Source organism: Aythya fuligula, chromosome 1 (genome assembly GCF_009819795.1).
Source record: "Aythya fuligula isolate bAytFul2 chromosome 1, bAytFul2.pri, whole genome shotgun sequence".
NCBI classification, from domain to species: domain Eukaryota; kingdom Metazoa; phylum Chordata; class Aves; order Anseriformes; family Anatidae; genus Aythya; species Aythya fuligula.
The window spans coordinates 137,740,728-137,756,230 of NC_045559.1; the positions used below are offsets into that span (position 1 = coordinate 137,740,728).

The following is a 15,503-nucleotide window of genomic DNA, read 5'->3' on the forward strand; positions in this document are numbered from 1 at the left end:
ACTCTTTTTTATAAACTGTTGTTCTTCTTATTCTGGCAAGTGGATCAAGTACGGTTTAGTATTCCCACCCAAGGAATATTAGCTGTCTCCAGAGCAATGAAAGGGTTAGGGTGTAAGTTTGTTGGCACTAGAGGAAAATCCTCTAGAAATAATTTTAGTTTAGTTTCACATTTCTGAACTATCAAAGGAAATGTATATAAAGGGTAAAAAACAACCAACCAGAAAAAAAAGAAAAAAAAAAAAGGCAAAAAAAAAAAAAAGGCACCACAAATATCAACCTTGTTTGTGTTTGTGTAGAGATGCGGGGAGTATTTTCCAGAACTTGTGCTTTTTTGTGCTTGCTTACAGTGGAAGCTGCAAAGATTTGTCTGCATGCAGGAGAACAAACAAAAGGGATTCAGAGGGAAGGGGTGCTACGCTGTGCATTCTACAACCATTTCTATTTTATCCAAGGATATATGTCTTGGAATCAGTAATAATCTTGTCTCCTCAGAAACTTATCATAGCAGGCAGTAATAAATCATTCAGGCATTCACTCAGTCATTCCCTTTCTAAGTCCCACTGTGTATCATGTATCTTGGGACCACTATGAATGCGCATAACACTGAAAATACAACAGATTAAGAAAACAAACCAGTCACACAGGAGATTGTCCTACGACAATTGTAGTGCTAAAAGAGTTCATGGAAAGGAAAAAAACTTGGTATGAAACTGAAGACATAGGCTCTTGTAATCAACATGAGCAAGGAGGATAACAAAGCTATAAAACGTTATTTTATTATTCTTCCACATGTTATTCCATCTGACAAGAAATTATAAGGAATACATACAGAAAAACTTAGTTGCATTCAGTACTGCCTAGCTACTAGTGAAGGTGAGGTTTGAAGTGGTTTCCTTATCTATTAGTGTTCACCTTCTTCTTTGGATATTGCTAATGCAGGACCTATCAAATTTCTGTGATACATTTAATTAGTATCTCTGGACTGGGACTCCTTTGCCAGTACTGGAACAAAAAAGCAGTAGTTTGCCACAAGGCAAGGGCAGCTTTATGCAATAACTAAATGTAGCTGAGGTGCATATAGTTCAGTGACAAATACTCATTAGCAGGAAAGCTCATTCAGGAGGTACTTGCCTCCTGTCCACTTATATATACATTTATTGCACATATCCAAATTTAGCACATAACCGTGTATTTTTGCCCAGGCTCACTTATCTATGTAGATCATAAAACCCAGCAAAATAGTGTTAATATGTTTTGGGGAATTCAGATGTTTACATTGGCAGATTTTTTGTAAACACTTTCCTGGGGAAAAAGAAGAAAACCTGGATCAGCTGAAACCCAGAGCCAGTTTCTAATTTAGTGTCATTGTTTGCATAATATTCATAAAGGGAAATCAATACACTTCCATCACAGCAGTATATCTGTCATGAAGGTATTAAAATAGTTTTCTATCACTTCTTAATAGATAGTGAAAAAAATACTATTTTCTAAGTAGAAAGACAATACAATGCATTTCCTATTCACTTTGGGAAAACATAGATATTAAGACCTGTAGTTTATCAAAGGAAAAACCTTTAGTAGACACTCTTTTAAAATTGTTTGTAAAACATTTGTGTTGTATAACTTTGGATTACACGACTGTGCAGCTGTAACTATGAACAGACAGTTCTCAAGTTTTTTTAAATGAATCAGTATGAAATGAACTTTCTCTCACAGTAATATTAGATCTCAAGATAAATTTGCTTGACTTTTGTTTTCCATCCATTTCAATAATGCATTTGTTGATATCTGCTACATAGATTTAAAACAAACCAACAGTACATACAATACAACATTAGGATTACTGGACAAGATAAGAAATAAAATGGAAATAAGTTTCTAAGTATCTACTCCATTTACTTTAGATTATGGAACAGAGGCTACTCTGTGCTACTTGCTATACTGGGCTACTTGCTATAGACTCACACGTTCAGAGATTACTGTGTTTATCCCTAAACTGTGCACCTTCACAAGAAAACTGCAATTTATTTTCTCATTTACATGTGATATGATATTATAGATTAACACAGCAAGGAATGGCATGAGTATCTGTTTGTGCTGAAAGTGACTATAGGATCAAATAAAAAGGCCGGTTCTAGCAAAAATAAAAGAATAACTCTATGGAAAACTTCATGGCATAAATCCCTCAACCAGGAATGCTAGAGAGGAAACAAAAAAATCCTCTGAATATATAAGCAAACCTAAATTTCCTATACCTGTTGTGGAATGTTTGAGAAACCTAACAGAAATCAGAAATAAATTCATGCCTCTACATGCCACTCATGTACAACAATAAAGTGTCAAAATAGTACTTACAGCTAGAGAATATCAGTGGACATGAGTGTTCATCCATTGGGAAATTGTGTAGCTGCAGCTGGCACTCAGCGTTGATGGTAAGCCTGTAGAGAAACCAAGTGACTGTCACTAAACACCAGCAGAATGAACAGCTAGAGGAGGAAACTGGGCAACCTTAAGTGGTCATACCAGAGAGCTTTGATATTTGTAAATTGTCCATTGGATATTTAGGCCTACTCCAAAACAAATATCACTTAAAAAACATAAATAATTTCAATAACATCATTAAGACTTTCCTGATCCCAAGAAATTTGTGCATATGTTTTTCTTGATAAACACCAATCAATTCATCATTAAAGAACATGGGATAGAGACAACTATCCATTAAAAAAATAACAGAAAACTGGCTGATGTGGTTTTATGCAATTCCACAAAATTAAAATATCATAAAGAATCTGATGAGATTAGGAATAGTCTCTTCATTAATTTATATTATAGTGTGAACTTATAATTCATTCAGTCATTTTGGGATGTCTCTTAAAAATGTATAAAAACTCTGTATACCAGTCTCAGCTGTACAGATGTTGCAAACACAAATCAGCAGAAAGGTCTTCAGCTCCATTTGAAAAGTTTTTTTTTGTGATATCCTAGCCCAAAGGACATTATGAATGGACTTGATATAAAAACAACTATTATAAACAGGTAAATTTTATTATGAAAGATTACAAAGTGAATTTATAGTAATAGTAGATTACCTTAAATTCTGGTTTATTGTCTAGTGTTTTTCAGGAAACAGATGCTATATTAATTGCACGTCTGAATTTATGTAGCAAGTGTGAGGCATGGTTTTTGTTGTTGGTGGTGGTTTTGTTTTGTTTTTAATACTCAAAATCTAACAAAATGAATTGGCTAAGGTCTGCGTATCTAATTTAGGATGGGATGGAGAAAACCTCCGTGTCCTGGAGAAGGTCACTTATAAGGAACTTTGTGTTGATGTTAGAAGAGGATCTGGGGTGTTACAGCAGGAGTAGGCAGGCAAGAAGAGAGAGAGGCAAGGAGCAAGACTGAACCTTGTGCACAGAATTGTACTTTCTCCTGAATACAGAATGTTTATCAACACATCACAGAAGCTAGATATGCAATAATTATCACTCCCATGCCATACCGATTCTGTGTGGTCACCTAAGTCAAACAAATTAGTTGTTTCTGAATTAAAGAGTGTTATCTGTGAGCAATGGTCATTCTAACAGCCTCTTCCATGAGAAAAAGGAGGCTGACATGAGTGTAGAAAAGGATTCAGAACAGCTTTCACAGCCCGTTCAAACTTGGTCAAATAGTAATCCATTTTTAGATCGTTTGGGTAAATTTTGCAGTCCATGTGTCAAATAGTTTTTTTACATAAGTATGTAAGTCTAACAATCATTAGGGAGATATGCAACTTTTCCTGAAAACTAAAATAAGACTACAAAACAAACACACAAACAAACCAAACAAGCAAAAACACAATAGGTGATTACAGCTGTCAATTTAATCACCAAGGTCTTTAGCTAAAGGCTACTGAAATAAGCAAGAGTTCTGTCACTGAGAAGCAAGCCTAAGAAGGGAAGTGCACTAAAAATGTCAATAGCATTTTCAATTGTTTAATTCATTATTTGACATTTCACTGACATAAATTTCACTATTTGACAAAGACTTGCCATTGCATGGCCATTGCAGTTGGGCTCCAACTGCAGTTGCAGGTATGACCAGAATATGCTATTGCTCTGAGAAGGCTAAACACAATCAGTGCAGAAAATGTAGCATGAAAGATGCGTCTGAAAAAGTTTGCCTTGCGGAGTCTGGCTCATGGCAGAACTCCCTTCTGAACAATTCATCTCTTCTGTAAGTAAACATTTTGATTTCCACAGGCTCTTTTCATGCAAATATATACAGTATTTCTAATACCATACAGTCGATGGTATCACGAAGATTAGAAAAATTCTAAAAGCCTTTCCTCCAGCAATTCACCCTTGTGATGAGATGTGACAGACTATCTTTCACCGTGACTTATTTGAAGAATCAAGTATTGGCATTAGCATGAATTTAGAAATATTTTATCCAGTCCTGCATCTAACTCTGATCAGAAAGGTTTCTGGCAGATTTTATGGACTGCATGCTCCTGATTTTTTTACAAACCCAGAAAAAAATTACTTCTGTAATTTACACAGACCTGTTTCCAATACTTAGAGTCTCATTTTTAAGAGACAAGACTTTGCTTCTAAACTGCAGTGCTTACACCTGAATATTTCACTGTTTTGTCAAGAAAGGTCAGGTAAGCATCAGGAAGAAAACAGCAGAGCAGAACAGGAAGAATGCTGAAAATTACTTTGGAGCTAATAGTGTGAGAAGCTTTCACCCAGTGCTCTGACTGCTCACCTGAGGGTGTACAGGATCTTGCCATCATTCCATATCCGGAGGAGCTGGTTGGGGGTGGTGATCCAGTGAGCTTCTGCCGTCTTGGAGTTCCGAAATATCGTGTCTGGAATCCAGATCAACCCAACCATGTTGCTGTTCAGAGTCAGTATTTTCATGGTGCTGTTGAAGCGAAGACGACTGTCTGTCCACGTCTGGGCAAAAAATATATCAATTTGATATTCCTGCAATGAAAGCATGATATGCAAATTGAAATCAATTCCACACTTCTCATTACTGTTTAATCTAGAGTAAAGGTTTATCTGGACGTAAAGTAGCAAGGCACATTCAGGCTAAGGGAGCTGTGTTTTCTTATTTATTGTGAGTTTTTTTGTTGTTTTTTTTTTTTTTTTTCCTTTAGAAAACAAGCAAAACAACCTCTCTTACTTTTGTCTTATGCTGTAGTAATTTCTGCACTAGCTCATTCTTTTCCATTTTCTCTAAAAATTTATAGCTACAAGATACAATTTGTAGAGACTTTGTCATCGGGCAGAATGATGAAAGAGGTGTGAAAAATGAACAAGAACAGCACAGGTAAACTGGGGAATTATAAATTCCTCTGACTTTTGCAATGCCTTTTGTGTGTGTGTTTGTGTGGTGTGTGTGTGTGTGTGTAAATTCAATAAATTAATTATTCTGTTTGTTACCAACTGTTTAACTACTCTTCCAGCAGAATTGAAAAGGCATGTTTGTGCTTCCTTAAAGACCCTCAAATGCTAAGAGATGTGCAGTCACTAACTTTCTGCCCTGAACAGATGAATATCATAGCTTAAATGAATCTCATTCTTTCTTTCACTCCCCTTTTAATTTTTTGTTACTGTAGGTAAGCAGTCATAGTAGGTATAACAATGCAGAAATTAAAATACACACAGACATAAAGATAGAGCTATATAGCTGAATACATCAACACACTGATATATGCATTTAATACTCCGTGGAAGAAACTGTTAAAACCAGTTTTGCATTGTGACCTGCAGTCATTTGAAGACAGAACAGCTCACATTTGCATTAGTCCCATTTCCTCACCATCCTTCCAGACTGCTTTATCTGCAAATCCTGTGAAGACATTTGATCACATTAAGACCCTCTCAGTGTTTCAGTATGGGTTGCATCCACAACAGTGGTGGCATTTGCTCATATGACGCAAAGTGTGTACCCTACAACACAGGCTAATGCAGGGGCTGAGCTACACCAGAGGAAGCAAGCTCCTTAAATCACCTGGTACATGCACTCTTGGTATATCCAAACAAAGGAGAATTTAGGCTCTGGAGAATTTAGGCTCTCTAGTATGTCTTTGCTTTTGACTGCTCTGAACTTGCTTTTATTGCATTTCTTTTTCTCTTTGTCTCTTCCTAAATTTCTCTTTTAAAAAGGAGTGTGTAAAAAGAAACGCTGTTATACCAACAGTATTCTATATTGTTTTATTTATAGATTGTTAGAAGAGCTTGTAGTCTGAACTGAGGACAGCATTTTTGTTAAGAGCCATCTGGTTCTCCTGCACTATTAAATTTTTAGCAGGCCATCCTTTTAGAGCTGATGCTGTAACACCAGTAAACCTAACTCACTGATACTGTAATACTAATCCAAAACATGCTCTCGGCCTCTCATCTCTAAATGGCAAATGATCAATAGGTGATCAATACTAGTGGTGCTAGCATGTATCCAAGTATTAAATAATAGATCACCTTAGGAATTAAAGCCAAGCCATCAAATGAATTAAGGACCATGTTTCTTTGTAGCCTATCTCACTGCTGTTTTTCACTGTATTAACCTGATTTTCTTAGGGAAGTGGACAGATTTGAATCTGAAGAGACTCTTCTTTCATCTTGATGATCACAGTTACACATCTTCAGACACTTAAAGGCTGCAATGTATTGTACACAACACACTGTTATTGCTACCCAGAGAGCTGATCTTGTTTTATTACAATGAACTCTATTATTTTATCCTTGAAAGTCCAGTGACAAGAGTTAGTTTGGCATATTCTGCTTCTATAGAAAAGCATATGCCAGACATGTCTATAGGTTTCTCCAAATGCTGAGTGAGTAGAGTTGCTTTTTTTAGTTCACATGTGAGAATCAGTATTTATAGAACCAAAGACCATTTGTATACAGCTGGCTAATGACAGTTCTGTCTTTTCACAGGACGAGATTTTGCATGATATTCATATTTGAGGTTATTTTATATGAATGCTTTATTTTGGTTCTCAAATGTTTATTAAATATAGGGTTAGTCATAATTCCCTTCTGGTAGATTGTACATATGTGATGATATTTAGGATTTTAGGATTTATAATATTTAGAATTTCTCCCATACCAAAGGAAAAAAGCTCCTGAGCTATGTAGTACTGTGTCTTGAAGGGTACTGCAGCTAGATCTGAGCACAGTGGGCACCAGAAACAGCATAGATGCATCAGTGTGGTTTCTAGCCAAGCAGACTACTCTGGACGAGAAACAGATTACATTACCAGGACCATGCTAACACCACTGTCCAACTCCCACTCTGCTTTTCCTTCACTTATTATTGCAATTAAAACACCTCAGAAATGATCATTCATCAAAATATCTCTCCCATGGGATACTGTAGCTCTGCACATTAATAAAAATGTTTCAGCTCTGATTAAATGGTTCACAGATTTTCTGAGGTATTTAGGCATTTATTTTGTTACAAACCACTTTTCTTCTTACAAACCTTGGTCATAAAAAGCAAAATAATACTTCAAAAAGGAAAGCTGATGAAAACTTGAAATCAGATGCATTTATTTTGTCGACATTTTATCCCTATTTTTTATTTAAAATATTTACAATGCTTAGTTCAGAATGTACAAAAATTTGCCCCTATAAGACAATTTTTCTCAGTACAAAAAAGCACACATTTCCATTTAATATCTGAATTTCAATTTCATGTTTTATATTCTCTACATTAAACCTTTTTAGGAGCAGATGTTAGATCAGTACATCCTTTACATTACTCTTTGTAATTGCTTCAGTTTTCAACCAAGCAGATAATGGGGTGGTATTAACTCTACAAGGAAGAGACCGAGGTCAGTTTCTAGACACTGGCACTCAGTTCTTCACTTCTAATGGAGCTAGTTGCTGGGCACACTTCAGCAAAATTACCTTTATCTTCACTGAAAACAGATACTCAGTTCCTAGTGAAGTCAAAAGCTTGCATACACTGTTTTGCACAAAGCTGGTACAGTGATCTCCAACACACAGCATCCAACAAGAATTAGCCAGAAGAAAGGTTTCTATGTTGTTCCCACATACAGGCCAATACAATAGAATACAACAAAAGAATGCTCTTCCTTTGCTAGCTAATAGCTGCCATTTAGATGAATGCCTATATTCAAAGAAAAACCTTTAGGAAAGGTGATGGTTGCTTTTAAGAATGTTCAGGCAAGTCTGGGTTTCAGTGGAAGGATGCTACAGATGAAGCAACATCCTACAGCTCTAATAATGGTCTTTATGTGCTTGTCTGCCACCACACCAGAAGTGTTGCTAATACCCTTCTGCTTCTTTCTTTTCCTGTTTAATCTTTGGCAGCAACCACTGATTATTACAATGAACACTGGAAGAAATTGATAATAATAATACATTTTCAAAAGGGCTTCTCAACTGCAGAAAGGTGAAACAGCATTCTCAAAAATGTTTCCTTGTTCTACAAGCATCTGTCTTGCCATGCTACCAGTACCAATTTAAGATTTTTTTTTTTTTTTTTTTTTTGCTTATACCATGTATACACTGTATCTGGATATGTTAATTGTAGCTATGCTTCACCGCAGACACACTTCTGAAAAGATCTTGTTGTTGAGAAGACATAAGGGACAACTATATGGGGAAAAATAGGTCTACTTGTTAACAGGAAGGGAAATTCTAGGGAAATATTGTTTTCTTCAGTATAGCACATATTTCTGAAATAATATAAAAGTTATCTGATACCAAATTCAATTATAAACTTGAAGGCATTGGTAGAAAAATACTTTATCAACTTTATTAGATGTCATTATGTTTGGCTTTTAAAAATAATTTCACAGAGCGTGTTACATTTATAATTTAAATTTCTTATGCTTGTAAAGTTCATCAAAATGGAATCAAAATGGAATCTGTTTGCAGCAGGGTTTTACAATCTTCCCAAATCTGATTACATAAGGGAAACATTTTTTCCCTCTGTGTTGTGTTCACAACATGGTAAATGAAATGAATTTAAGAAATTGAAAGAGCAAGTAGGTGAAACTAAAACATGAGAATGTTTCCCAAAAGAAGCCTACTGATACACACGAATACTCAGTTGAATTTCTACATTCACATCATCAGACCTTTTTAAAGAAATTTTATATTTTCAATAATTTTTTTGCTTCTGGAAAGTCTAACAATTTTCAGTAAAATTAAATCCATTAATTTTCTTAGATCATATCAAAATACAAAGTTTCATATCTAGCAGCTAATGCATAGCTGAGTAAAATATGTTTTGTTTTGTTTTTTTTTTTTAATTTTTATTTTTATTTTCTCCCATGATGACTAGCTTATGACCAAAGAAACTGTAATCAGTTCTTTTTCTTTTTCTTTTTTTTTCAGTTTAACCTTAGGTGACTGCATTATCTTATACTTGTCATGATGTAAAAAGTCAGTTCTACTTTTAAGACTTATTTAGAAATATTTAGTACAATCTGAAAGCAATGTAAGTAACATTTTGTCACTGAGAAACTCTAGCACCTCCAACAAATTATCTTTATAAAGAAAACTTTAGAATTGGTGTTTGACAACACTCACTTAACTTCCAGAAGTAACACCCAAATCCAGGAAAACATATTATGGGCCTTGCACCTATACTGCAGCAAGTAATTGTCTCATGGAGAACATTTATTTCCATTCAAATTTTATAAGCACTCCTTTAGATCTGAAACTTTTGCTGAGAAAAATGTCTTCAGATAATGAGAAAAAGTGACTGACTTTTTTTATTTTTTTTCCCCAAATCAAATGATGATTTAACTAGAGTTGTTTTTTTTTGTTTATTTGTTTGTTTGTTTGCTTGCTTGCTTGGTTTATGGTTATGAACAGAACAGTAAGCTAGAGACAATTTTTATTTCTTTCTATTGATTTATGGGCAGAAGGACATAACCAAGAGGTAACACCAACATAACATCACCTGCAAATAATGACTCATAGGGTTCATTCTACTTGATTTTAGCATATTTTTCATATTTTTAAATATTCTTAGTATGGTTTCATTAGTGCCTTAAAAATCAAGCCAGCAGTGAATTATCTGCCCTCCAACTGTGCATAATGACTAATGATTGGAAACACCTTGAAAGTGCTGTGTCTTGAGGCATCTGTAGTCACAGAGAAAAATACACTGTTTACAACCAGGTCTTCAATTGTTTTCTCAGTCAAAAGAGGAGTTAACATGTGTTGGCAATACAGGAAGCTTTTCTCCAATCATGATATATCATTTTAGCTGTGGGTTAATCCTGGAAAATACTATTTAATTGACTGTCACAGTTGGGTGATCTATTTGAATGACTATAGATAATAGTATGGTGTGCCTTTGTTGCTTCTGCTGCAGCCTTCTCATTTTCTGTGTTTTCACAATTCCTTACAACAACAATAACAGCAATGACAACATCAAGAGTCCTGTTCTTGGAAGACATGCAAGAATTTCCTGCATGATGCTTTCCAGATTCTTACTGTTGCCTATCAGACAAAATAGCACCACCACAAGACACTATTTGCCCACATTATATGACACCTCTAGGCTTCACAGCTATTGCTATTTTCCTGATCTTTTCAGAGTATTTTCTCCAATTCTTCCACAATTTTTTTTTTAATTGTTGAGACTGTTTATTTTGTTGATGGAGTAAGACTACCTGATTAAAGCTGTTACTGGGATTTCTATGAGGCTAGTACACAATCAACTAAAAATACCTAAATAATTAGAGTCCAGTGTAGATTATGACCATTCCGTGCCGTCCGCATCCCTTATGTAATAATTCAAACCACTGCAGATGCTGCTCCCATAAACTTGAAATTAGCCCAATAAACTGTGTAAAGGATAAAATCACCTTTAATTACAAAAAAAAAAAAAAGGTTGACTGCACAAAAGTGGGTGATCCTGATTGTAAGTCTTTAACTGTTCTGGAAATAAATAAGTTCCCTTTTACATTTCATTACAAACCATTCTGTATGAAGTATGCCAAAAAAAAAAAAAAAAAAAAAAAAAGAAAAAAAAAAAGTAGTGTCCTTAAAATTCAACAATATAAATAATATTACAGAAAATTACAGACAGGTTTGTTCAGGGAAGCAGGAGAGAAATGAGAGAAAACTTCACAACTTAAACAGAAGAAACTTTGTAGTTTGCCCTTTAGAAGCAGAAGACAAAGCAGTCTAAATTCAGTCTCCTATGACAGCAACTGCCTGTAACTTTTGTCTGTCATTTCTACTTATTTACATCAGCCTGGTCAGATCCTTCACAGCTGTAGCCCTGGTTTATGATTCAAGGTCATTTTCAGCCTCAGTTCTCTGAACCCCTCACTGAGTCCTTGTCTTCATCAGAAATTCGTTTCTTTCTCATTCAACAACATGGCTCTCTTGTCCTCCCAACACATTACACCACCCTCTCAGTAGAGGAAAATCTTTGAAGGGCGGGAGTTTCCCTCTTCTTATATTCAGCCACAGCACACACTAAAGACTCCCAGAAATGTTATTTCTACATGCCCTTGCCACGCTCAGACTAAAAGTACAAAAATAAGGTTTTGAGATACTTTGTTTTATAAGAAATGTCCCAGAAATTGAAGAAACATTCATGATATCTGCTTGTTTAGTCTGCAATATGGTGCACTTGAAGAAGTCCATTTTCAATGAAAGAATATTTTTTTCCAGCCAAGCTCACTGCTGAAAGGTATAAGTTTAATCAACAACTGAATTGCCAAAGATTACCCTGCAAAGGGCTGTCTGACTGATTCAGTCTCCTCTTGAGTTGTGTGACAAATAAAAGAAAGAAGAAATGCTCCCTGAAATAAGGAAAGAGTGGTTTCTTTTTCCTGAACCAGAAGATTCACACACCTGATTTCAAAATACCAAGAGTAATTACAAGGTGCACAGCCCACCTTCAACTTCCCTGATTTGTGATATCTTACCCTGGATAAACAGACCACAAGAAGGAGAGAATTTTCATCTGTTTGGGTGGAAAGCCTTCGGAATTGGCTTTTGATAATTTGAAAGGGAACAGGCTGTGCTCATGGCTAGATTTTATCTTGGTGGAAATAAATACTCCTACAGCAATTGCTGCATGATGTATGCTGTTTATTTCCCAGATTGCACTGTACAGACATTATAAAAAGCCAGGAATCATGGCAACTCCAGGAGAGACCTGTAAGGCTTAAAATGTTACCTCAGTATTTGTTTTTGAATCACAAGTGCAACTTACATTCTACTTTCAAAAAATTTGTAACAAACTCTCAGATATGCTATGGAAAGGAACTGAAGGTGTTGGGAGAGCCTAACACTTTCCAGTGAAGCCATTTTGAACCATAAACCCTTTTTTTTTTTTTCTTTTGTTTTGTTTGTTTGTTTGTTTGTTTGTTTTCCATTTTAATGTATAATGCAGGAAGAAATAAATTAAATCTGCTGGAGAAAACATGGTAAAATAAATAGCGCATTTCATTGGCAGTGTGTATGCAAAACCCTTTTTGTATCAACAGGACCCACACAAGCCTTCTGTGAGGACAACCTTTATCAGACACATCCTGAAAATTCACCTAGCTTTCTGCATGGGGAGTGGAGCCCACCATAAGGGCTGCCACAAACTTGGCCTGAAGTAGCTCTGCCAGTGCAGAGCTATCATGTTTTCAGAGGTTGTTCAGGAGCTGAATTTCAGGGATTTGCTTCACATGACCCACAATAATGGGTTTCAGGGCCTCAGGGATGGGACTTTATGGCTCATCTTCTCATTCTTCTGCAATCTGCTCTGTTTCAATTCTCCATGCTCCTGCTTCACCTCCAACTTCTGCTGCTATTATTCGTAGGCTCCGAGAGGTGGAAGAGCTCAAGAAACATTTCCCTACTTCTGAGCTTTTTTCTTCTCTTGATGAGTTTATCTTCCCTAGCATCATTGAGGCAGTACCTTTAAAAGACCTCCAAAATAAATATACAGACAAAGATACTGGATGATTAAATTTTCAGTGGCATTAAAATATGTATTTCCAAGAACTTTCCAAACTGTTTTTTGTTTAGAAATACTTTGAATAACTTGCTCCTTCAGGAGAATTTGGTTTAACACTTTCATAAAGCTACAAGCATGATTGTTACATGGAGAAAATACAAAGGAAAGAAAAAGTCAACTTTGAGATTGCCACCAGTGCTATTTAGGTTAACACTGGCAAAATATTTCTAGAAGCAGATACAATCATCAGCTGAACCCTTTGAGTCAATAAATAAATAAATAAAAGCTCTTCTCATTGTAACTTCAACAGGCATCTTAGAGCAGGGAGGACAGAAGCTCATCTTCTTCACTGTAGCTCTGCCTTCTGGCTGTGTTAGGAGATTAGTTCATTGATTTTTTTTGCTGTTCTATGAGGCAACAGACAGCTAACCTCACGCTAAAAACAAAACATGCAATTAAGAAAAATCATGTCGCATTTCCTCTCCCTGAGGAAACATTTTTCTGTGTCACTGAACCTATTTTGGCTCCTTGGAGGCTAGCTCCAGTCTTCTTTATTCCAGACAACTTTTGACACTTGGTAGAAGGAAGGCCAGGAGATGTTTGCGATAGCATATTCCCATAGATACCTCCATGCTTCCTCTTTATTCTGCACTGATGAATTATCTCTTCTCGTTCAATCAACCATGCCACAATCAGAAACAAAGCATGAAATTAGAACAAATACTGCTTATTTTAGAAAACCAAATGTAGATCTGCTATTCTTTACCCATCCCTTTTGATGGAAGACCACCCATTCTTGTTGAATATTGCTGCCTACCATTTCTTTTGGGACTTGTCTGTTGAATACGTTTTCTTTTAGAACACTGCCAAAGACATCCTGATTGCTATCACCACTTCACAACTGCACTTAACACAGGGTGTGTGAAGAGGGATAGAGTTCATAACCTGATTCAGGCAGGGCCTGATGATAAACTCTGCCTTGATAATCCCTAACTATCTGTACATAAACTTGGCCCCTTTAGAAAAAGGGATGCCCAAAATATGCAAGGAAGGCACAAGGGAAATAGAGGTGGGGGGATATGTGGTAAAGGGCAGAGTTTTTGTCACTGTATGTTGTCAATATAATTCAAAATGGCAATCAGAATAGTCACTCCTAAAGAGACTGTTGCTTGAAGAAAAAATGTTGTTGGCATTGACAAAGAAAGTACAGTGGCCACTCTGACCTGTAATTTAAGTTTTACAAAGACAGCAAACAGTTTGGGATTTACTTAGAGAAGAGAGGGGGGAGAGTCTCTGGAAGTGTCATTCCATGTGGTAAGAAACCAAGGTTTCTTGTGAACTAACTTGTGATTTTAGTAAGATAGATGCACGAGGACAAGCTTAACTTCTGTAGAAATAGTAAAGAAATAAAAATGAATAATCACTGAACAGAAAAAAAAAAAAAAAGAAAAAAAAAAGAAAGAAAGAAAACATGAATTCTGTGAACGTATGTTAATGACTGTACTTAATATAATAAAGTACACTATTAAGGTCTCCTAAGAATATTTGATATCTGAAAAAAAATCATAAAACAAATTATAATGATACTCAGTATTTTTCATCTATTATAAAAGACTAATCAACTTTATAAGCATACCTTTTGGAGTGTTAGCTTATTCAAAACAGAAGCTAAACTTCCCTGTTCCTGAAAATAAATGCACTCTCAGAGATTGCAGATAATAATACCTTATGCAAATAATCTCTGTATTAAAAAAAAAGAGTATGTTTTAAAGATGGCGAGAAAGCCTGTTGGCCAAAAAAGTGTAAGAGCATTTTGAAACATCTTTTATGCCATTGGCAAAATAGAAAAGAGGAAGTTACCCTAATATTTGTATGCATATTGTCACTCAGCACAAGAACAGCTGTAACGAAACAGAAGACAGGGCAGTGATGAAAAGACACCCATCTCAGCCTGAAGGATCAGATACAGTGAAGGTCTCATGCAGAATTGGGAGTGAGAGAAGAATTGGGAGTAAGAAGCACTCTGTAAGGAGGAAGATGGCATAAACAGTTGGAGAAAAGTCCTGTTCGAACTGTCCCCCTTCACTGTCATTTTTAGGGTATCTTCTGAGGCTTGAGAATCCACACACTGCTCTACTACAGTAGCCATGTTTCACAGAAAGGTGAAACTCATCCTTATGACAACCTCATTAGGTAAATAAAATTATAAACTTCATTTTCTTTTTCAGAATCTGAGATAGTGAGGACATCAGTATTTCCTCCAGGGCTATGCAGGAAAGCTAGAGCTCACCAAGGATTTAAACATCCAGTCCTTCAAAACCCCTCCTGCAGGAAATCAGTTACCCATTACCAAACATTTTCAAGGGCAAAAATAAATAAATACATACAGTTCTGCATTTGTTGGACTTTCCTCAAAGACAGCACTAACACAGTGATTACACCCACACAGCTGAACACAGGGGGACTGCAGACATAGCTCAAGCACTGCGCTCCTTGTCATTCACCAGCTTCATTGCCAGCTGACTTTCTTGCCTTATTCCTTCCCAGGCAAATCTCC

At 35.9% G+C, this 15,503-nt stretch overlaps 1 protein-coding gene across 2 annotated transcripts in view; it reads right to left on the reverse strand.

Moving 5' to 3' along the window:
• Window positions 1-15,503, reverse strand: part of GABRG3 (gamma-aminobutyric acid type A receptor subunit gamma3) — a 337,250-nt gene that overhangs the window by 149,359 nt on the left and 172,388 nt on the right. For both annotated transcript variants that reach the window (XM_032201704.1, XM_032201711.1), the window contains exons 4-5: window positions 4,751-4,971; window positions 2,357-2,439 (exon numbers count right to left, since the gene is read on the reverse strand). In XM_032201704.1, the coding sequence (XP_032057595.1) occupies window positions 2,357-2,439; window positions 4,751-4,971 (304 nt within the window). The remainder of the gene's footprint in view (window positions 1-2,356; window positions 2,440-4,750; window positions 4,972-15,503) is intronic.